At 39.4% G+C, this 21,468-nt stretch overlaps 3 protein-coding genes across 5 annotated transcripts; 2 read left to right on the forward strand and 1 right to left on the reverse strand.

The window, feature by feature from the left end:
* Nucleotides 1-13: 13 nt before the first annotated feature.
* Nucleotides 14-6,313, reverse strand: LOC136250230 (arrestin domain-containing protein 15-like). 2 transcript variants are annotated; one of them, XM_066042409.1, is made up of 12 exons: nt 6,168-6,313; nt 5,919-5,992; nt 5,242-5,373; nt 4,224-4,286; nt 2,249-2,349; nt 2,072-2,202; nt 1,511-1,607; nt 1,328-1,458; nt 1,197-1,278; nt 1,049-1,144; nt 241-328; nt 14-184 (listed from the first exon to the last, which is right to left on the reverse strand). In XM_066042409.1, exons 1-12 carry the CDS (start codon nt 6,233-6,235, stop codon nt 141-143), a joined length of 1,107 nt encoding a protein of 368 aa, XP_065898481.1. In that variant the 5' UTR covers nt 6,236-6,313; the 3' UTR covers nt 14-140. The 2 variants fall into 2 exon arrangements, with proteins under 2 accessions (XP_065898481.1, XP_065898482.1); XM_066042410.1 differs by lacking the exon at nt 5,919-5,992 and having other exon boundaries at nt 6,168-6,275.
* LOC136250229 (ATPase family AAA domain-containing protein 5-like) lies at nt 6,271-16,161 on the forward strand. 2 transcript variants are annotated; one of them, XM_066042408.1, is made up of 10 exons: nt 6,271-6,397; nt 6,507-7,342; nt 7,394-8,046; nt 8,206-9,117; nt 10,527-10,856; nt 11,069-11,162; nt 11,208-11,266; nt 11,854-12,545; nt 13,159-13,311; nt 15,947-16,161. In XM_066042408.1, exons 2-10 carry the CDS (start codon nt 6,511-6,513, stop codon nt 16,056-16,058), a joined length of 3,837 nt encoding a protein of 1,278 aa, XP_065898480.1. In that variant the 5' UTR covers nt 6,271-6,397; nt 6,507-6,510; the 3' UTR covers nt 16,059-16,161. The 2 variants fall into 2 exon arrangements, with proteins under 2 accessions (XP_065898480.1, XP_065898479.1); XM_066042407.1 differs by having other exon boundaries at nt 6,507-8,046.
* Nucleotides 16,162-16,209: 48 nt separating this feature from the next.
* Nucleotides 16,210-21,265, forward strand: LOC136250231 (alpha-N-acetylglucosaminidase-like). Its single transcript, XM_066042411.1, has 3 exons — nt 16,210-17,333; nt 19,667-19,968; nt 20,013-21,265. The coding sequence occupies exons 1-3, from the start codon at nt 16,271-16,273 to the stop codon at nt 21,114-21,116; spliced, it is 2,469 nt and encodes an 822-aa protein (XP_065898483.1). The 5' UTR covers nt 16,210-16,270; the 3' UTR covers nt 21,117-21,265.
* The last annotated feature ends 203 nt before the right edge of the window (nt 21,266-21,468 follow it).

Consider the following 21,468-nt stretch of genomic DNA (forward strand, 5'->3'; position numbering starts at 1 on the left):
GTTTCTCATGAAATTGCAAACTAAGAATAATTCTTGGAAATTTTACACAATCATTACAGACCTCCCAATGTGAGATAAATTATCAGTGGTGAACTATTATAGAATGTTTTGTGTGTATGTAGTGAATTTAGTGTCAGTCATCAACTGGATTCAAATCCTGGCAGAGAATGGAAGACGTCTGATGCTGAAAAGGAACATAACATTACTACTACACAGTGTATGTTCTATTAGGGTAGTTACCTATGATGTCAGGTGTGACCACACACGTATCCACTACTGGAGCAGTTTTACACTCTTTTGTCCATCCTGGAGCTGTCCAGTTATTCCACTATATCATGTATGATATTATAATATATTACACATACACATGGCATTAGTACAAGTTTGGTGAGTAGTTGAACGCTGAAATCATTAATTTTGACATTTTGATATAACTTGAACATCATTACACTTCAGAGCTACACAGTTGGTAGTAAAGTGTTTATAATATGTGACTGGAGTTTTGGAAAATCAATGTAATTGTAGTTTCAAGATAAAAAGTCAGTGGTGGATCCAGAGAAGGGAACATTGTCCCCCCCCCCCCCCCCCCCCAATAAAAAAAATTATACACAAGATAGTCTCATAGAGAAGTTAAATACTCTAATAGAACAGTCACCATATGTAACCCTCCACTGGCTATAAAAACTTGCATCTACAGCACCAAAAACCATGGGCACACTTAGCTATGTAGTCTGCTAGGAGATTAGCCTTTTGTATGTCATTCTTATATATATGACAATTTACTTGAACTCAAAACTGTCACTGATCCTTACATGCCGCTCTTGATCAAACTTAGAAAGTATGATTTATTAGATATTTGTACATAAAACTATTCTACATCAAAAGGTTCAGTACACGAAAAAAAACCTAGGGACTGCAGGGACCCCTGCTTCTACTACCCTGGTTATGGTTGATTGTTTGTATAATCTGTTTACATATATAAAAGCACGTTCCAAAACTAACACAAAATGTGTATCTTTGCCCATCGCTCAGACAATACATATCTTACCAAAATGTTAGTGGATGGTTTTACTATCAGTGGTAGGTGCATCTCAACTGCTGGTGCCCATGGCACATGCATGTCCAAGTCAACTACATAATGACACTATTACAAGCAGCAGATAATAGCAACACTACAAGATAGTTTTATAACTTACACTGAGTGATGTTCCTTTAGTTGTAGGAGGGAACAACAATGTTTCAGTGTCTGTTATATCAGCCAAAAGTATTGGTATACCACTGGTAATATTTTGATGCTCATAACTATAACAGGTTTATCCTGACTAACCAGTTAACTGAAGAGTTGTTTTTGCAGCCACTATGGAAACTCTGTGCAACTGTGTCTATTACAACATGTTCTCTCATGTGTTCTTCATTTCTTTGGTTGTCTTTAGCATATAATTTTATTACTCTTATTAGCTGCAAGAGAAGGTTCACATGTTACAATGAGTAACAATGAAGGGGTGCTAACCTTTAGAACAAAACTTCTGATTTCTACTGCGGATTGATTAGCGATTTCTATGTGAACAAATGCCTTTTGTCCTGTAGTGAAGGCCACCTTTGATAGTCTAGACACAGAGATATAAAATGATAGCTACAGTACATTTGTGTTTGCATGCATATTTGTGTAGTGTGTGTGTGTGTGTGTGTGTGTGTGTGTGTGTGTGTGTGTGTGTGTGTGTGTGTGTGTGTGTGTGTGTGTGTGTGTGTGTGTGTGTGTCTGTTGTGTGTATGCATGTGTCTGTGTGCATTGCTCCAGTCTATTAGGGACCTGGGGAAGCAAATGCCCAACTGTCCTTGTCTTGCATAGCAGTGTTGAGGAACTTTGGGTTCCACAACCTCTATCTGTGAGACCTGCGTTGTGGGTTACTAGTCCTACTCCAGGAGGATGAGTCTGCACAGACTCAAGTGTGTGAGTGGTACACAGGCAAATTCACTGGGCAGCAATTGCCGTGTCTCACACAGTTACCGGAGGCTTTGATTTTTGTGCATGTATGCACGTGCATATGTGTGCTTGTGTGTGATAAAATACTTTGCTGTAATGTTGACGTCTCCTCGAGGAATACAGCAAAATGTCTTCACACTATCACTGGAGTGGTACTCCTCAGGAGTGGCTTCCTCACTAGCAGTAGTGTGCCCATATATCACCACTGGCTCTTCACACTAGTAAAGTGTGTACACATGACATGATGTGGTTGTTGCACCATACCGTGAGGGGATCAGTGTCTCCGGTGACTTCTAGCTCTGCTTTAATGAAATATTTGACACAAGCTTCCCAGCTCTGTCCTGGTCCTTGTTGGAAGTAGACACCTACACAAAGTGTACTGTAATGTGGGTACACACTACACTATTTAAATAACATTACATACACACACCACGTTCACTAACACATAAGACAAGTACATGACTCCATGTGGTTCTATGTGAGTTTCACTAGTTTCCAGATGTCAAAACAAAATTTCAACATGCTCAAGTCATGTATTATATTTTATATTCGTCAACTACTCTAATAGAACATTCACTTGTGGGCTAATAACCATTCAATGCTAAACACCTGAGTAGCCTACTGACAGTATGTGTCCGTATTATATTTTTGTACTGCAGTAGCAGATGAGGTACAAACTTTTACAAGAGATTGGTACCCCCCCTTCAGCAGTTCATGCATTCATGCACATAAGGTATGATATACAAGTCCTCAATCTGTTGCCTTTTGGTGATAAATGAAAGCCACGAAGTTGTCACACAATAACCAAACATGTGTAATCGAGATACTCCAATGAAACAGTCACACTCTAATAGAACAATCAACAAAAATATTTGCAAACACAAAAGAAGTATCTAAAAAACGACACAAACCCAGGTTGAAGAAGTTGCAAAAGCAAAGGTGGCAGCCAAGAAATAGTTCAACATCAATTAACAATGGAGAAGTAAACATGAATCCCTGCATCAAACAATATGGTAGTACTGTTTAGTAGGGCTTCCCCTACCATGAAAATCACTTTTACAGAATGTTAGTTATATCTGTCAATCCATTTTGTACCACAATAATAAACTCAGAGGTGGCATGTCAAGTATCTGCTTCTCTGTGTTTTCCCATCCTTTTATCTTCAGTTACGTGGTCGTCTTCTTCTTCATGCAAGAAAACCATTTAGAGGAGCGTATTTAGAAGTTACAGCAATAAAAAGAGCAATATAAGAAATATGAATCATGGTAGCTATTACAACACCTCGTTTCATTGTTTTTATCTGTGATCCCTACTCAAGTGTAAAATTTCTAATTTTTCCTTACACTGTTTGCAGTAACATAATTCATTACTGTCTCATATCACATCAAAGGGAATAATAACACATTAGTCACGCTACTGAATGTGCATCCCAATTATCAATGTCTGAAATGTGACGTTGCCATTTCAGTTATGTTCCACCTGTTATACAGAGTTACTGTACAAATGAAGAACAGTACGAGCAGTGCCTCTGCCATCAATCACAGTTTCACTACTGAAAATCAACCACTGAAGCCATGCTGCAAGTTACCGCCAACCAACGCCTATGCAGTAGTGGAGAAGGAAAAGTGACACAAAGGAGGACAAACGTAGGTCCATGATGCATGTGTTGTAGCTGCAGCAGTTGGCGAAAAGGCATGTCCCGAGCAAAGGCAACACCAAAATCAATTAATGTTTAGTCAGTCATTCAGTTAGCAGAAAATTCTGGAAAATAAAAGGAATTTCATAGAAACTTGTTGGAAAGGTTTGGGATCCAAGCTGTTATTAAGGAAAAGTGAAGTAGGGTTCTAGCAATAAAAAGTAGTTAAACAAGATATATGAATGATGGTAGCTATTACAACATAACTGTGTGGGAAAATCCCTACATTTGCATGTTCCTACCAAGCCAAAGTAGCCACAGGTCATCTACACCTGCAGCTATACTAGTTGACAGTTAATCCCTACTTCAGTAAGCACTTTTGGCGTGTTTCTGCCCACTGAGACACTGACCTCCATTGAGGTAGTTTTGTTCGAATAAAATAGGTGATTAAAAAAACTAATTGCATTACTACCAGAACAGGGTCATTATAGTAGGCTTCGTAATTAGTCATACCTGCACATAAATATACCATAACCTTAATTTGACAACCTGAAGCTTCCCTAGTTTGGTTGTTTTGGTAAAGATAACAAATGAACATCTCACCTGGTAGGTTATCGGGTAGGGTGTACTGGAATGGGTAGGAGTAGGCCCCAACTGGAAATCCTCCTGAGGAGGTAAAAACATGATAAACTAGAGATATTTTACTACTAAAATCTTATAAGAAGTCATGGTGGCCATGTCAAATACACTGTAGGCCCCAAACATAGCTAAGGTGCACTTCGATAAGATCACCATATTATACAGTGACCATATCAAGTAGTGCAAGACATGCACAAACCATTTTTGTAAACATTTCAACATTGACTAAGGAATGATTTAAATTGTTTAATCCTATTTAGTACCTTTTCATCAATTTCCCATAGCAATACCTTCTATCAAGAGTACATAATATTTTTATTATTATGTACTCTTGCTTCTATACAAGCAAGAGTTGATAATAGTGGAGGAGAGTGTCCAACACAGTACAAATGACTCAAAGGGATTCTATCCATAATTTCTCTATAGTGAAGATTGTTTTAATCATCACATTTCCTTGTTCTGCCTGTGTGAACATTTTAACACCTCTGATGGAATCCCTTTGATCCTCCAATTGCAGTGAAATATTGGCACCTTAAAAAAAAATTTCTAGCTCTGGTAAAACTCAAAGGTAAACAGTTTTGGCACATTAATCAAGGAAATATTTCCAGCTATTATGGTAATCTGAAGACACTGATACTCACAATATCATGCAACACAAAATTACTGTGAAATGGCAAGTCACATAAGGTAATACAATGCTGGTATACACATATATATCTACCCCTTCAAATAGTACACTGTACATTAACCTCTCTATAAGAAATGCTTCTGAGGTTCCTACAGCATGCAGTAGAAACTACCTGAGAATGAGACCTCAGCTGAAAGCCATTAAATATACACAGCAATAGAACACTCAAATACCCTAATAGAGCAGTCAGTCAGTCATACATAAAAGTGTGTTTACATTTTGTAACTGAAATATTTTGGAACCTGGTGCCATTTGGATACCTGAGGTTCTACTGTAAACTGACCAACCACTAACCTGGATAGTCTATCAGTTTGTACTCAGCTTGAATTATATCTCGTCTTGAGCATCGTTTACCATAATGTATACTAACACTCTCCCGACTGCTTGCTGTATGTTCACTTGTGGTGTACTGATATACAAATTCAGCTAAATAAAGATTTAGTGTATCAATCAGGTAGTTGTGTTACACTGAGACCTGCTCTAATATGGTCACTGTGTAATAAGGTCACCTGTTTAAACCAGACAACTTGAAACCTTCAAAAGTATCATTGAACTGCCTAATGTAACCACTTGCTTAGTTAGGACTGCCAGCAGTCCGTTTATACACTACATGACCACATAACAGAGCTGGTTTCATGGTAACAACGATAAATTGTACTGTTATAGGCCACTCCAAATAAACTGTCTCTATTTCTCAACATTCACTCAAATGAAAGCAGGCAGTTCTTTTCCTATCTCTTCAATATTTTATGCTTGAATGGATTAAAAACAGTAATGGTGTATAATAAACTATATACAAGTACATTGAAAAGTTTGTGACAAATGAATGCACTGGAATATTGAAAAAAAAATTCTGGTTGTTGAAAAACAGAGAACATAGTGAATGCTGGCAGATAACAAAGCATAAGAGACATTTATTTGGAGTGGCCTTACATACTTGCAAAAAGGAAACAAAACACAGTCACTCATACCTTTCTCAAAACCCCTTATCTTCAACCTCAGCCCTTTGGAGGGCACATGCTTCTTAATGCATAAATACACTACCCTGTAAGAGATTATCACCATAACATTTTGTACTGGTATACACACACACACAGAGACTGTGCTCTATGCTGACTCTCCGGTGTCTAACACGTAAGGATACACAGTGCACCCTTTCTAGAGATATCTACAAAGTGACCCCTTAGCAAGCTGGCGTTACGATAATAATTATGTCTTACCCGTATATCGTTTCATTTTGGTAATACTCGCCCTTGTTTGTTCTAAGGCATATTCCATTAGACTCCATTTGTCAAGGGGTTGACCACGCCTACCAAACACCAGCAATTTTCGTGAGCGCACGTGTAACAGTAAACTGGCGGGAAATGCGAGTTGTGCGGGAGGTTTAGTGTCTGCTTGCTCACTCGTCCAGTGATTAATTGAGGCGGTGGATTATCGACCTATATAGAGAGTAAGCTGTAACATAAGACAGAAGTGTAATTGTTTAAGTAACACAGCTTTGCTTGATGTATTCTAATTATTTCGTGTCACTCTACCACTGTTTTATTCGCACACACTAGCGAGATGTCACTCATCACGGCTTATTTTAAGGCAGACAATACGGCAGTCGCTAATCCACCACCTAGTGTGACGTGTAATGACAACAGTAGAATAGAATCCGCAGAGTCTTCAGATTGTGTTGTGGACCCTCAAGTGTTGGATGAAGATTCTAACTCTAAAGATGCTGCTCCCCCAAAGAAGATGAAGATTGCCTTGTTTACTGTACATGAGCCCACACCAAATTTGTCAGTGAACTGTGTACAAGACCATATTGAGAAACAAAACCAAATGGTGGAAAGGCAAGGCCATTCCATTGAGAAACAAGCCCAACCTGTTGAGAAGCAAAATGAACTTGTGGAAATCCAGGATGATCCAGTGGAATGCCAACGCCAACCTATAGAGGGACTGGTACAAACAAATGTAACAAAGGAGCCAGAGAAACTTGTTAAGGACACCAATAAAGATAAAAAACCTGAAGAAACAGCTGCTTCAGTTGCTAATGAGGTCAGCTTGAAGGAGAATCATAAGAAGTCAGAGTCCACTGCACAGGCTAAAAAGCAGCAGCAGACACGGCAGACCACCCTAAATTTTCAGAATGGAAAATGCATTTTAGTTCCCATGGAGCTAGAACCGGATACAGGAATGGAAACTGGCAGTCAAGAATCATCACAATTGGAGAGCACTGCTGAAGATGATTATCCACCAAAAAAGCAGCAAAGAAAGCGAAGAAAAAAGAAAGAGAGAGCTAACAATGAAGACGGTGATACTGCTTCCCAAGATGAGAACATTACTGTTGCAAAGAAGTCTTGTCGTAAGGCTGCTAGGGAAGCCACAGAGCGGCTTAATGAGTTACTAAGTGAGTTGGTCCCACCTAAAGCTTGTTCATTAACTAAACCAACCCCAATAGAAAAGACTAGTTGTGAAGAAAGTACTGCTGAGATGGAAACAGCTATTCTTGAGGAGAGTGTTGAAACCAAAGTGGTTCCACAGATTATAATAGAAGATAATCAGGTTACATGTAATGTGCCATCTGCTACAGATACTTCTGATGTTGTTGTGATATCACCAAGTATTGCTAAGGATGAGGCAGCTGCTGATTCTAGTGACTCAGATGTGATTTGTTTGACTCCACGTTCAGCGTCCCCTTTGTCCCAAGAGTTACAAAGCAGTCCATCAAAACCCTCCACTCCAGCTAAAAATAAATGGGCACACATATTTGGTCCACATAAGAAACCTTCCTCGCCTGGTAGAAAGTCTAGCCCACGTAAGGGCAGTCCTAAAAACAGTCCCAGGAAAACTGCCAGTCCCAGGAAACAAACTATAGTGATGTCGTCTGCAGTATCACATGAGCAGCTTTCACTTGGGGTTACCCTGTTTCACCATGTCATGCAGCAAGACAGTTCTTTATTGTGGGACTTACCAAAAATAGAACTACCTGCAGTTAACATAAAGAGTTCACCGCTTTGTCATCCACATCGAGGAGACACACAGCATGTGGATCATGTGAGCAAGGAATTAATGGCTGTTGATAACTGTCTGAAGGCACCATTTCATTTGAAGGTGAATATATGTCAAATGTGTGTATGACTTGCTGAGGCCCCCATTTCCCTAGGAGAATTTGCTTGCAATGACTCGCCTACTTAGTGCACAAGTACCCTGAGTTGTGTGTGTGTGCGTGCGTGTGCGTGTGCGTGTTACATCTTTGGTGTTTCAATGTAGTTTGCGACCTCTGATGAGAAGAGAGTACTATTGAAGCAATTCACTGACAAGAACCTAAAATCACTATATGACCATTACACTTCACTAAATAAACAGCTTTCTGCTGAACGAGCAAGGTTGCTGGCAAAGTGGGCTGAATGGGAAAAACAGTATCAGTTAGTTCAACAGGAAAACGAGAGACTCTTAAAAGAAGTTGTTGAAGTTCCTGAGGATCCTTCTCTAGAACTTATTGTAAGCATTAGGTTTCTACGGACAGATATTTCTTCTGAGTCTGTCACAGTGGATGCCAAATGGTACAGAAAGCAGCAGGCATCACCGCCACCTACAACTTACAACTTCCGTCGCCGCAGCCAACAACAAAGTTGGAAAGAGCCACTTAATGATTCTGATGCTTCATCTTCTGACTATGAGTCTAAGTGTAAACACCGACGTCAGAGAAGAGTAAAGAAACGCAGAAAGAAGACAAACTGTATTGCTTCGGATGATGAAGATTCCAGCTGGAATGACAATGATCAGTGCGAAAAAAAGAAGTCTTCCACTGCTATTAACCTGCCACCTCAGAAGCAGTCACCCCAGGTAGTAACTAAGCCACTACCTGGCCTGCCAATTTTTAAACCACTTAATGACCTCTGGGTAGATTTGTACTCACCCACAAACCTAGATGATATTCTTGGCAACCAGCAAGCCTTACAAATATTATTCCAGTGGTTAATTGGTTGGAAGGATGGTCATAGTGGTATTAATGGAAACAATTCTCAGAAGAAGTCAGGAGAGTCAGACTGTATGGTCATTGATAGTGATAGCAATGATTGTGAGGAAGAAGGTGCCAGTAAAGTGTTACTTGTCAGGGGAAAGGTGGGCTGTGGAAAGACTTCTGCCATTTATGCTTGTGCCAACAAACTGGGATACAAGGTGAGTGTGTGCTTAGTATTTCTATAGTTGATATGTCGGGTGGAACCTAACCACTGTCTACTTTTAAATTAGTTAAAGGAATAGTTCACAAAATAGTATTATGAATTCCTGATTTATAGTGACTCACTTAGTGCAGCCAACTGTTGCGTTAGAATTAAGGTTCCACCAATACAAAAAAATACCTACTGATCCGATACCGATACCTAGCAGTAAATTTTCACAGATACCGATAATTGCCATACAATTTACACGCCTCTCAAGTTAGCTTGTGTGACTGCTCTATCTATTGTGCAGCGACTGTTCTATTAGAGTATTTCGATCTTTTTCATGCAAACATATTTAAAAAAATTCCTGCACCTTTCCTGCTAGAATAATGCTCAGCACTATTTCCAACCCATTATACCTCACGTTTTGCTAGCATAGCATTTATGATGATGATGATTGGTGCGAGTGGCTATTAATCGGTATCAGAATACCTAAATAACCGATACTGATTGATACCAAAAGCCCAATATCAGCTCTGATATGATACCGATCCAATTATCAGTGGAACCTAGTTAGAATAAGCCAATAGCTTTGCAGACTGTTTTGTGATATATACCCCATCTCCCAAAGTGTAAGCATGTTGTGTATTGGGTAAACTTTTGCCTTTTGTCAATGGATATCCCACTGGTTATAGTTAAAGCACTGTCACGCGTGTGTGTACAGTACAAGGGGGCATGTTGAGAGGCTAAGGCTAATACAGCACAAAGCGAAACCGAGTGCTGTATTTGCCTCAAGACACCCCCGAGTGCTGTATTTTTCATACACACAAGCATAGGCAGTGCTTTAAGTGTTATATTGTACTTCCTGGTCGTCTGGTTCGGAGCGATTTTCTCTAGTACTCAAACCGCTGCAATTTTCGGTGATCAGGATATTAGTAAGTGTTTATATAATCTATTTCTAGTTGTAGAACAAACTAATAGGGATTAGTTAGGCCGCTCGAGTTAGGCTAGTTTTAGCGATTTACAATGTCACACACATGATCATTCATGCTGTCTTAGTGGAGTCGTGTGTAAATAGCTTCATGATCAGACGATCAGTAAGTGTTTATACAGTCTATTTCTAGCCATAGAACGAACTGGTAGGATTAGTTTGGCTGGTTTTAGCGATTTACAGTGTCTTGTACATTCCATAAAAAAATTCTCTGCATAATTGTACTGTATTTGCCCAATTAGCTGCATAACTGTTCTGTATGACTCATACAGTACAGTTATTCAGCTAATAAGTACTGTATGAACAATACACTACGCGGCATCGCTTTGATCCTCCCACGCAAAGCACAATATTAGTTGGTATGGTATCTTTGGGGGAGGGAGGTTATCATTTACTGCACTAAATCATAACAGTTGTCACACATCACCCCTTAGGTATTTGAAGTGAATTCATCCAGTAGGCGATCTGGCAGTCAGGTGATCTCTATACTCCAGGAAGCCACACAGTCACGCCAAATTGTGACTCAACGAGCTACAAAACAATCCACTCTATCCCAGGGTGAAGGTGATGACAAAGCCCCTGATAAGACCTGTATCGAAAAGTCCTCCCGTACCATTACATCATTCTTTAAGCCTATGAAGGGGCCAGCTGCAAAGGAAGGGGGAGGGGCTCAAAGTAAGGATACAGCTGGTGCAGAATTGTCTCAACAGTCTGAACACTTGCAAGTGACATTAGCTTCTCACAGTGTTATATTGGTAGAGGAGGTATGTATGTGTGTGTGGACGTGCATACGTGTGTGTGGTATCAACACTGATTATAATCACTGGCCATTACTATAAAGCTCATAGCACCTAAGTAATACAGGGGTGTCCCATTGGATATAAGTGTGACCATGTACATAGCAGCCAAATGCTTTGCCTTTATGTAGTGTGTATAAGTGTATTCGTTAAGTATTTGACCTCCCGTGTTATCACAGGTTGATATATTGTTTGAAGATGACAAAGGATTTTGGTCAGCAATGTATGACATTATCAACATGTCAAAGAGACCCATCATCTTAACTTGTAATGGTATGTCCTGTTTTTATAGTGATTGTGTTACTTGTGACCCCACAGACCCTCACCTGCAATTGGAATGTCACCACAATGTCATTGACATGTGTAGACCATCTGAGGTGTGTGTAGTGTGTCTGTATGTGTGTGTATATATGCAGTGATAATAATTGTTTTGGTCATTGAGTCTATGAGGTAGAAACACACCAGATAAACAAATTAGTGTTTATTATGTTCTTACAATACAACATTTCTGTTGTCAGATATTGTAGTCTAGCAAATGTGCCTCAGTATTTGATTTTGGGTATCATATCTATGCATCTTGTGTAGTGTATTATATATACTAGGTGTATGGTGGTGCTATATATACTTGTATTCATGAGGGTGTTCTACATATGTGCTTTATAATGTGAGTTGTGGGGGGCAGACATAGGTAGCCTTTTCTTTCTTTAGGCCACGTGTTTCTCATACACTATAGTTCAAAATGAAATTAAGAATACAGCAGCCAACTTTTTGTATTGGAGTTAGATGGATGGAGGAGCTTGCGTGACTCAGAATGCAACATACTTACTCTTTTCAGATACCTACTAGCTTAAAATGGTGTTTTATGGGCACCCATATTTCTTTGTGGCATGAAAAATACTGTGATGTGGGTAGGGACAAGAAACTAAAAATTAAACCTTAATGCTGTTATTGGTCTCAATTATAGCAAGAGCTTGTAGATCATCTCCAGGTGATAGCCCTGTCACATGACTTCCTGCTCCCAGCTGGAATGGCATCTACATTGTCAGCACTACTCCAGTGTGATGTCCGCCAAGTCATACACACTCTACATTTCTCCCTGTGTCATGCCAACACATCAGAACAAGACTCTATCCAAGATGTACCCAGTGCCTGGTCTGCATCTTTACTAGAGCAAGAGATTATAGAAGCCAAATCTCTACTGTATCCTAATTTATTCCTGTCCAGTTTAGTGGAACAGTTAAATGCCTCACCCGTCACTGGAAAAATTGCTACTCCAAACCTCCAAAGACCTTGGCGTTGTCATGATAGCAAGTTCAAGAATCTCAGCCAGACAAAACAATGTAAATATTTTAATTGTGACATAATGTCGGATGCTTGTGATTGGCTATCCCACTGTGACATCATCAGAGAGAACAATGAGCAGTCACCAGTGTTAGATCCAAATGGTGCTCATTCCTGGTGGGAGGTTAGAGAACAGTCTTGCTTCCTGGCAACATCTCAAGAATCACTGAACCAGCTTGAAGTGGAGAAACTGGATAAACACAAGGAAGAAATGGCATCATTTATGGACAATATGACTGGCCAACATTTTGGGATTAAGGACCACTCAGATATGTTAAGAGAAGAAATGGTTGTTACCATGGCAAAGAAATGCAGGTAGGGAACACCCAACCATTGCTCATGGCTAATTGTATTGTTTGATGGGTCAGCATTTTTTTACGACATTATTAGTTGGATCTGTGTAGGCCTGTACCTACTGTTGTACTAAATTTTGTTTTGATAGATGAGTATTTCAACATTTAGCTTTGCAGGGATCTTCCCAGGTTTATAATGGTGGTGGCTACAAGAAACAGGGTCAGATAATAAAATGTGGGCACCTAAGTTTAGAGGTCAGTTGTTATGTGGTAGTGGTGGCTGGTTCTGACCACTGTGGGCACATCCCTGGCTTTGGGTTGGCTGTATTTTAAAGGATGCTCATGTGGGTGATCCCAGTACTTGACAATAGAACCTAGTGCACTTGAAATACTCCAATCGAACATTCATTAATTTTTTTGATAACAAAAGGTCCTATTGTTAATTTAAATACTGGCAGGCATGTATTGGACTTCAGCAGTTGGCGTTAATGTTTATTCTGTGTTTGTTATATAACTGTTAGTGTTTCTAATTCCTTTAAAGAATCCATTATATACTACTTATCATGCTGTGATACCATGGTGGTGTCAATACTTCCACACACACTGGTGGTTGCCATTGATGTTTTGTTGTGTAGGTGGTGTGGTGTGTTTAATCAGAGGACTTCAAATATTGTTCAAGATGATTTAGCTCACTGTCAACTACTACACTCTGCCATTGCAACAGACTATCTACCCCTCATGAACCTGATGTGTAAATATGAAGAGGACAGAAAGGCCAGACAACGGCGGTAAGTGTAACACCATTTCCTCATATAGTATATACTGGGCTTGTGTGTATACTGTAACATAATGCTGAAAGAATAACCAGACTATTTGTTCAGAACAACTTGCTACTAACAACACACTATTAAATTTTGTGTATTTATTAATACTAAATTTGACACCTGTGTTTTGCATTATTTTCATGCAAAAAAAAATCATGAATTTTATTTTTTCACATCATTTTAAGTGCATGACTGCTCTATTAGAGTATCTTGATATTTTTGTAGCCAAGCTACAGTGATTAAAAAGATTTAGCCATGTTATTGATTTTATTGTGAAAGTCAGCATTTGAATATAGCCCTGTATATAAACGAATGGACTTCACTTATCCAATTTTATCTGAACACTTTTGTGATTGAACTGACACACAGGTGTTCGGATAGTGGAGGTCCCACTATTTAAAGAAGGGGAGGGAGTTCTGTAGAAGCATGACAATCTTCCTGTACCATTACCTGCAACCCATCATTGGAGGGAAAAGGAGGGTCTGTAGTTAAACAAAAAAAAACCTTTGTGTAAGAAATTTTGCGGATGACAATTATCTTACAATGAAAAAAGTGAATTAAACATTCAACTGTTTTGTTGACAACTACTTAAATAATAATGTTCATTTCAGTGCTACTGTAAGTCAAGAACATTTCAAGTATGAATTTTCCTGTGTGTTCATACGTAAAACATTCCCTTCTTTGTGCTTTCCGCAGTCCTTCATCTTTTGCTGTTTAAAAGGTTACTTGTATGCATCTACATGGAGTCAGCTTAGACCTCATTATTTAATCTTGCTTGCAAAATTTCTTTGCCTTGTGGTATGCAGGCATCTCAGGTGTATGCAGATGTAAAGGCACCAGGGCTTTGTTCCATAGGCAGTGGAAACAGGACCCCCTCTCCGAACAACTACTTGCAATAAAAGATCAAGATGCTCTAATAGAGCAGTCAGCTACGTAAAGCAGTCACCTTTACATTTGCTTTAGGTAGCTACTTAAGTAGTAGCTAAAAAACATAGTAAAATAGTCTCTCTCTGGGCCTCTAAACTATGAAAATTTTCCTGGGGACAAGCCCCCAGACCCCCAAGAATAACAACGTATCTGTTGTATGCTTCAATTTGCATTGGGTAAAAGAATAGGGCTGAAAAGATCATGGTTTTTTAGTATTCAAGTACTCTCTAGAGTTAACTTGTAGTCATACCCATGTGACATGTTTAATACTGACCTTTAGCAGTTTACAGCCTTTTCAAGTGACAACAATGATACACACACTGTATTAAAGTACTGATGTTAGTGTCCCTGACAAAAAAAACTATGCCAATCAAACTCTACAGCCTTCAATGTGTCACTCCCTAATGTTCTGCAGTACAGTGAATTTTGTGTATCGCGTATTACCATCAATAAACTGTTCGATACAATACTGTATCACGATACTATAATGAAATGGTCATAGCTAGTTATGACTGGCGTATTAGCTAATAATTGTGATATCCAATTTATCTGTACCTTAAAGAGCCGACACTGATTCTACATTCACTGTGTATACAAATTTCTTTATTCAGTGAAACTACAGTATTATACTGATGTGACATATAGCTAGTGTGTTCTGGTATTTGAAAAACGAGAGTTGCTGTTAAAAAGTACATCTCTACCCAGATACCTGCCTCTACCAGACAATTAACTACCGCAAACATTTTAATGCATGCTCCTACAAAGGCTTGTCCAGATTACTCTGCATTTTGATGAGTTGTCAAGATGGCTACAGCAGGTTGTTTACTGCTTGGTGGTGCAATTCTTTATACTTATACTTAAAGTGTAACAGCTACTGTTTTAACAGCTACTGTTTTTAGAAGACCCGGGTAAGAATATTTTAGCCATAACAGTAGCACTTATACACACGGCTTCTCGTAACGTTGCATTTTATAGCACAGGTAAATAGAGAGGCTTTCTATTTGAGTATCTATATCACTGTTACAGTAATAGAGCAATCACTGACTTTTCTACTAGAAAACTTCAATATATTGATATTTTCTAAGTACAGTATTATATCGTGATACTTATTTGCTGTATCGATATATTGCCGTATCGATATGTATTGCAGATCCCTATCACTCCCTGATGACAAATACATCATGTGAGCTGGGTCACGTGATCTTAATGAGTACTCCGAGTACCAATTTTACTATCCAAGTACCAAATCCTTAACAAGTACTCACCAAGTATTAGATTAGTGTTTGTTTCAGCCCTAGTAAAAATTCATTGCCCCTCACTCTTTGGCCTGCTCCATCACACCTGCTTTGTTCCACAAATGGTCCTAGTCCCACTGTCTACTTATGCCACTGAATAAATATTATGTTGCCATGTTCACTCCAGTGTCATTTGTGTACAAAGTGACCTGGTTAATAATAGGAAACAAAGTGAATGGAATAAATTGCTGTATAGCCTGAGGGGCAAAATATTTGAGGTTAAGTAATGTTACCTAATTAAAATTTTATTGCGGATTTGTAAACAATCCAATCTATTAGACTATAATGGAGGTCTAAATACAACAAAATCAGCAAAAAAATTCTCCCTGAAATATTTAGGCAATACGGTATTGTACTTATTGTTATTACTGCTATAGGTTCCGACACTACCTTTCTGCTCGTGGTATACAAGAGACTACCATATCATCATTGTTACATCATTATGACCAGCTGACATGTTCACAGAGTAATCACACCAGTAATATATAGCATCCATAGTGAATTGTACATTGTTCTTGTCATTTTAATTTGTGTTCTTGGTTTGTAACATATTTATTTTTAATATCTTCAAGAAAATATATACAGGTACTGACTCTAAATTTATGCAGCGCTAACGCTTATATTTGCTTAAGGCGCCTAATCTCGTCACGTGATGCTGCTTGGAAGTGTCAAATCTCAAGTTCTCTGAAGGTTGACAGAAAATGAAGCTTTTCTTTATGGTCGTCACTTTAATAGCAACGTCAACTATTTCACTTGCAGCAGACCCAGTTCGAGTAGTACAAGGTCTTATCCGGCGACTATTGGGAGAAGAGTACATATTACGATTCCATTACGAGGTGATCGAGATAGACCGGGGTCATGACGTGTTTGAAATCGACACTATCATGCGGTTCGGGATAGTACTACCAGTTCTACGCGGAAACAATGGAGTGGCGTTTGCTTCAGCTTTAAATTACTACCTCAAGTATTACTGTTATTGCTCGGTTAGTTGGGGAGACAATGGATCAGGTGATCAATTGCAGCTACCTGAGCCACTCCCAACTGATTTTAGCAGAGCAAGGCACGTGATGACAAAGTACAGATACTATATAAACCCAGTCACGTTCTCCTATTCCATGGTGTGGTGGGATATTGACAGGTGGACCAGAGAAATTGACTGGATGGCACTGAATGGTATAAACATGCCTCTTGCCTTCACAGGACAAGAATATGTTTGGAAGAAGTTTTACATGTCACTGGGTTTGAGTGATGCTGAGATTAATGAGTACTTAACAGGTCCTGCCTTTCTGGCATGGCAAAGGTTTGGTAACTTGAGAGGCTGGGGAGGACCACTAGATGATAGTTGGATTGACACTCAACGCGAGTTGCAGTTAAAGATTTTAGAAAGGACTAGAGAATTTGGAATGATGAATGTGTTACCTGGATTTGCAGGATTTGTCCCTGAGGCCATTGTGCTTAAATATCCAGAGAGTAAATTCGTGAAGAATCCTAACTGGGAAAATTTCAATTCCACATATTCAGGGAATTATCTGCTGGAACCAACTGATCCATTATTTAAGGATTTAGGAAAGAAATACTATGAAATGTTAATAGCCGAATATGGTAATGACCACTTCTTCGGTATTGATACATACAATGAGTTCTACCCCTCATCAAATGACTCATCATTTCTTGTTGCCACTAATAAAGCTATATATAGCACAATGGCTGAAGTGGATACTGATGGGATCTATGTGTTGCAGTCTCTGCCATTCCAGAACTATGGTAAGTGTATAGTGAACCACATATTAATTTGGACACTCAAAAAATGCATATCCCTACATTTTACAGAGAGGTCTGATAGTAAGTACCCCTTAGTATAGTGCCATTAGAATCCTCGTGCACTACAGAATCCAGTGGTATACAACAGATCACGTGACAGTGGAACCTCAGTGTCTGAACCCCTTGGGGCCAGGGGTTGTCCATAAGTCTGGAAAGTCCATATTTTTGAAACTGTGTATAAATAACCTTAAAATAGCATGGAGAATTTTTTTTAAATGTCAACTACCCTAATAGAACTGTCACTACTCTAATAGAGCAGTCATTTCTGTAGTTCGGTTAGCCAAGAATCTGGGTCGGGATAATTGAGGTTCCACAACAATATTTGGTCTTGGTACATAAATGGTCTGACCACACCATCTGTGACAACATGAATAGTCCAACCTGAACATAAATGGTCTGAACTAAACTTCTTCGGTCACTGCTCCATGCCCATAAGCTTGCAACTGTTTCAATCATGTCCCTGGTTTGTCCCTCCCATTTGATGAGGTGATAGCTAGCTAATTGGCAAGCTAATCAGTGATCTCTCACATATACTGTAATTTTCCCGAAGGATTTGCAAATTGGAGTCCACAATCTTACAGTGTTGTCTATATTAGATACAGTGTCCCAAATAGCTCTATTTTAGAGTTCACTGACTACTCTATTAGGATTTGTCAATCCTTTTCTGTATAACAAGCAAGGATTTAATATGGCACAGTTGTTCTGCCTATTATTCCAGCATATGCATGGGGAATTCTACAGCCAGAGCAGAGTATGTAATGTGGCAGACTATAGGTGGACTGTTTATGTTCAGCTTGGACCATTTATGCACTGGCATGGATGGTTCACCAGGTAGACCAGTTTTGCAAGCACAAGTGGTCTGGCCATACCATTTATGACAGCATAAATAGTTCCCTCCCCCCCCCCCCCCACACACACACGGACCGTTCATTCCTGGACTGTTTATGCATCGACAGCACTATACATAAGCTGGCTTGTAAATTAGGACACTTTGATTAATTGTATTAGAGTACAGCCTTTTCAACCAGGCTTTTGAAGGCCGCACCATTTTTCAAAACTTGGCTGTGAATTATTTTGTTAGTTACTGAGCAGCCAAAGCTCAAAGCAGCTAGCGCTGCTGTAGCTACAGCTGGAGTGAAGACTCCACTTGAGGAGAGCCCTCCCAGCTCGTTAAGGCTCAACAGAACCAGAAGCATTATTATGATAGGACTAGTAAGGAATCTCCTATAGTGTGTAGAGAGATCAGCTAGAAGAAGTCACCTTGTAGACTCCTACAGTGTGTGTAGATCTAGTAATGATGAAGGGTGAAACCAAAGGTGGCAGCCATTTTTATAGAATGTTTTGCAAAGTGTGCAAAAAGAAATTTAAGCCTCCATAGACCCTTTAACAGTTGCGTATCTACATGGAAAATAAAGCACTGTGCTTTTATTTAAGAGTCTGATTTCTAACGAGTTACTATATTTAAATCTGAAAAATTGAGATGTGCCCGCCCAAAATAAACAGTGTCGATTTTTAGTCTCATCAAAGTGATGATAGTGTGGAGTTTGCCTGTATATAGACCGCGCGAAGTGGAAATACTCAAGACGACTAGCTGTTTGGCTACTCAGGTAGAGGTCTAATATTGAATAATCAGTGCCCAAATTTATTGTGATAGCTACAACTATGATGGAGGAATGTCAAGGGAATAACGTGAGCGATACTTTGTAGGGCAGGGTGTGGTAGAGTTGGCAGGGAATGAGTAGATGAACCGGGGATGGTTTCGTGATCCGCACAAGTACGAGTCAGCCTGAGTGCAAGAAATCTATTGATTCAGTATCCTTTTGTGTGGCACGTGATGCTGCAGTCCCACAATCAATACATACATCATAGCTAGAGACTAGTTTGTAGACTGATAAGCTATTCTATATGCATACAGATAAGAGTTAATAACTGTAGCTAGCCATGCCATGCACTTGAAAACAACAATTTGATGAATGCACGTATGAACCCACACAGGTTGTTCACTGGACTAGGTGTACAGATAAATGGGCTTTCCCAGGCATCATGCTTGGGCTAGATATGCTCCTGCCCCTTAAGGCTTAAGAAGGCCCTTCCTTGCAAATGTAGCTGCAAATTTACTGTAGTGCAAAAATGGAGAAGGAGCCATGGAGCTATCCATGTTGTTTTGTTTCTTCCTGTCAATATACCCACGGTGTGGCATGCCGGCATTCTTGTCCACTACCATATATCTTGATTGTATTATAGTTGTTAATGTTATAGTATTATGGTTCTTTTAGTGGCATTCTGGGATCTGGACGCCATTCAAACCTTCTTATCAGCAGTCCCCAATGACAAGATGATAGTTGTGGATGTCAGTTCTGTCAGTAACCCAGCCTGGCTGAAGACTGACTCATTTTATGGAAAGCCATTCATATACTGCCTGCAGAACAACTTTGGAGGAACAAGAGGCTTCTATGGCTACCTAGAGGTGATAGGCTCTGACCCCCTTGATGCAGCTGGTTATAAAGGCAGTACTTTTGTTGGCATTGGATTAACTCCTGAGGCAATTGAACAAAATCCAGTGGTGTTTGACTTAATGGTATGTATGGTAGTAGTATAATCTGCTCTATCTTTGTGTTTTAGAGTGAGATGGGTTGGAGGGAGTGGAAAGTTGATCCTCATGTATGGATTGAAGCATTTGCATTGAGGAGATATGGAGACATTGGTGGCAGCATCGGAGATAACCTGAAGACAGCTTGGAGTAAACTGCTCAGTTGTTGTTACAGCTATTACTACTCAACAAAGTTTAAATCCCTTATAGAGCGTGCCCCAGTTATTTCCATGGACACCGACTACTGGATTGGATGGCAAGGCACTACTACTATGGTGGAAGCACTTGGATTGTTATTGTCTGGCCACAATAACGCCACCTTAAGAGATGTGGGTCCCTATCAGTATGATGTAGTAGATGTTACCAGACAAGCTATTGTCAACCTCTTTACTGATGTACATGTGACATTTGGGCTTGCTTATAAGAAGTATCAAGTGTACAAAAAGAACAGCAGCTTAGAGTTTATGCAACTCTCCAACACGCTGTTTGAAATGATTAAAGATCTGGACACTCTACTGGCATCTAATGAAAACTTTCTTCTTGGCAGATGGATTGAAGCTGCCCGTAACTCAGCCAAATACAAGTCTACGTCTGTGCAAGATTTGTATGAGTTTAATGCTCGTAATCAGATCACAATGTGGGGCTACCACCAGAACATTGAAGACTATGCCAGCAAGCAGTGGGCTGGACTAGTGGGGGACTACTACTTGAGAAGATGGAAGCTACTGAGTAGATACATGTTAGAATCTATCATGAATGGCACTGATCTAGACTCTAATGCTTATGAGAAAGAGAGATTTATACTGGAAAGTTCATGGGGTGAAGAGCGCACAAAGTATCCCACAAGTCCAGTTGGCAATCCTATTGATGTGGCTTACCAGCTGTACAAGAAATACGTGACTATTGAAGACTCCTCAGTTACTTACAAAGTCCTAGCTAATAGTGATATGGAGCTAACAGAGTTAGGTCTGTTTGGTTACAACTACCAGGCATGGACCCGTGACATTAATCAGTTGCGATTCATATGTAATGTCAACCCTACCTGTGTGGGGTTTAATTCACTAGCTATTGCATACAACTTCACGGGACCTATATCTGCTACAACTGGTGTTACTTTGTACTTGAAACAAGCCTAACTTGTGTAATAAATGAACACATATTTTAAGATGAAATGTTTGTGTGTAAGAATGGAATTGAGTGTGTGGCAGCGCATGCTGCTGTATAGCCAACTGCCTAATTGTGTATTATTCCATACAGCAGTACAGTATGATATCAGTGTAAAGAATTCTGTCAATATAATTATACACTGTACACAGCATACTTTGACATGTTTATTTTGATGAGTTTTCTGCCTTTTAAAGATTTAGCAGATTAACCATGCTTTTTCACATGTACTGGTATACAGTTTTTAGCAGAGTGGCAGAAGAGTAAATTCTGCTGTGTATATAGACTTGCTCGATTCCATTTATTCTAGACCATTCAATGTTT

Source organism: Dysidea avara, chromosome 3 (genome assembly GCF_963678975.1).
Source record: "Dysidea avara chromosome 3, odDysAvar1.4, whole genome shotgun sequence".
NCBI lineage: Eukaryota > Metazoa > Porifera > Demospongiae > Dictyoceratida > Dysideidae > Dysidea > Dysidea avara.

Coding starts and splice junctions, on each gene's coding strand:
- LOC136250230 (XM_066042409.1), bottom strand. CDS start 6,235: ATGGAGTCTAATGGAATATGCCTTAGAACAAACAAGGGCGAGTATTAC. Junction 5,993..6,167: donor CAAAATGAAACGATATACGG/GTAAGACATAAT, acceptor AATCTCTTACAG/GGTAGTGTATTTATGCATTA. Junction 1,608..2,071: donor GACGTCAACATTACAGCAAA/GTATTTTATCAC, acceptor CTCTGTGTCTAG/ACTATCAAAGGTGGCCTTCA.
- LOC136250229 (XM_066042407.1), top strand. CDS start 6,511: ATGTCACTCATCACGGCTTATTTTAAGGCAGACAATACGGCAGTCGCT. Junction 8,047..8,205: donor AGGCACCATTTCATTTGAAG/GTGAATATATGT, acceptor GTTTCAATGTAG/TTTGCGACCTCTGATGAGAA. Junction 9,118..10,526: donor CCAACAAACTGGGATACAAG/GTGAGTGTGTGC, acceptor ATCACCCCTTAG/GTATTTGAAGTGAATTCATC.
- LOC136250231 (XM_066042411.1), top strand. CDS start 16,271: ATGAAGCTTTTCTTTATGGTCGTCACTTTAATAGCAACGTCAACTATT. Junction 17,334..19,666: donor TCTGCCATTCCAGAACTATG/GTAAGTGTATAG, acceptor TGGTTCTTTTAG/TGGCATTCTGGGATCTGGAC. Junction 19,969..20,012: donor CAGTGGTGTTTGACTTAATG/GTATGTATGGTA, acceptor TTTGTGTTTTAG/AGTGAGATGGGTTGGAGGGA.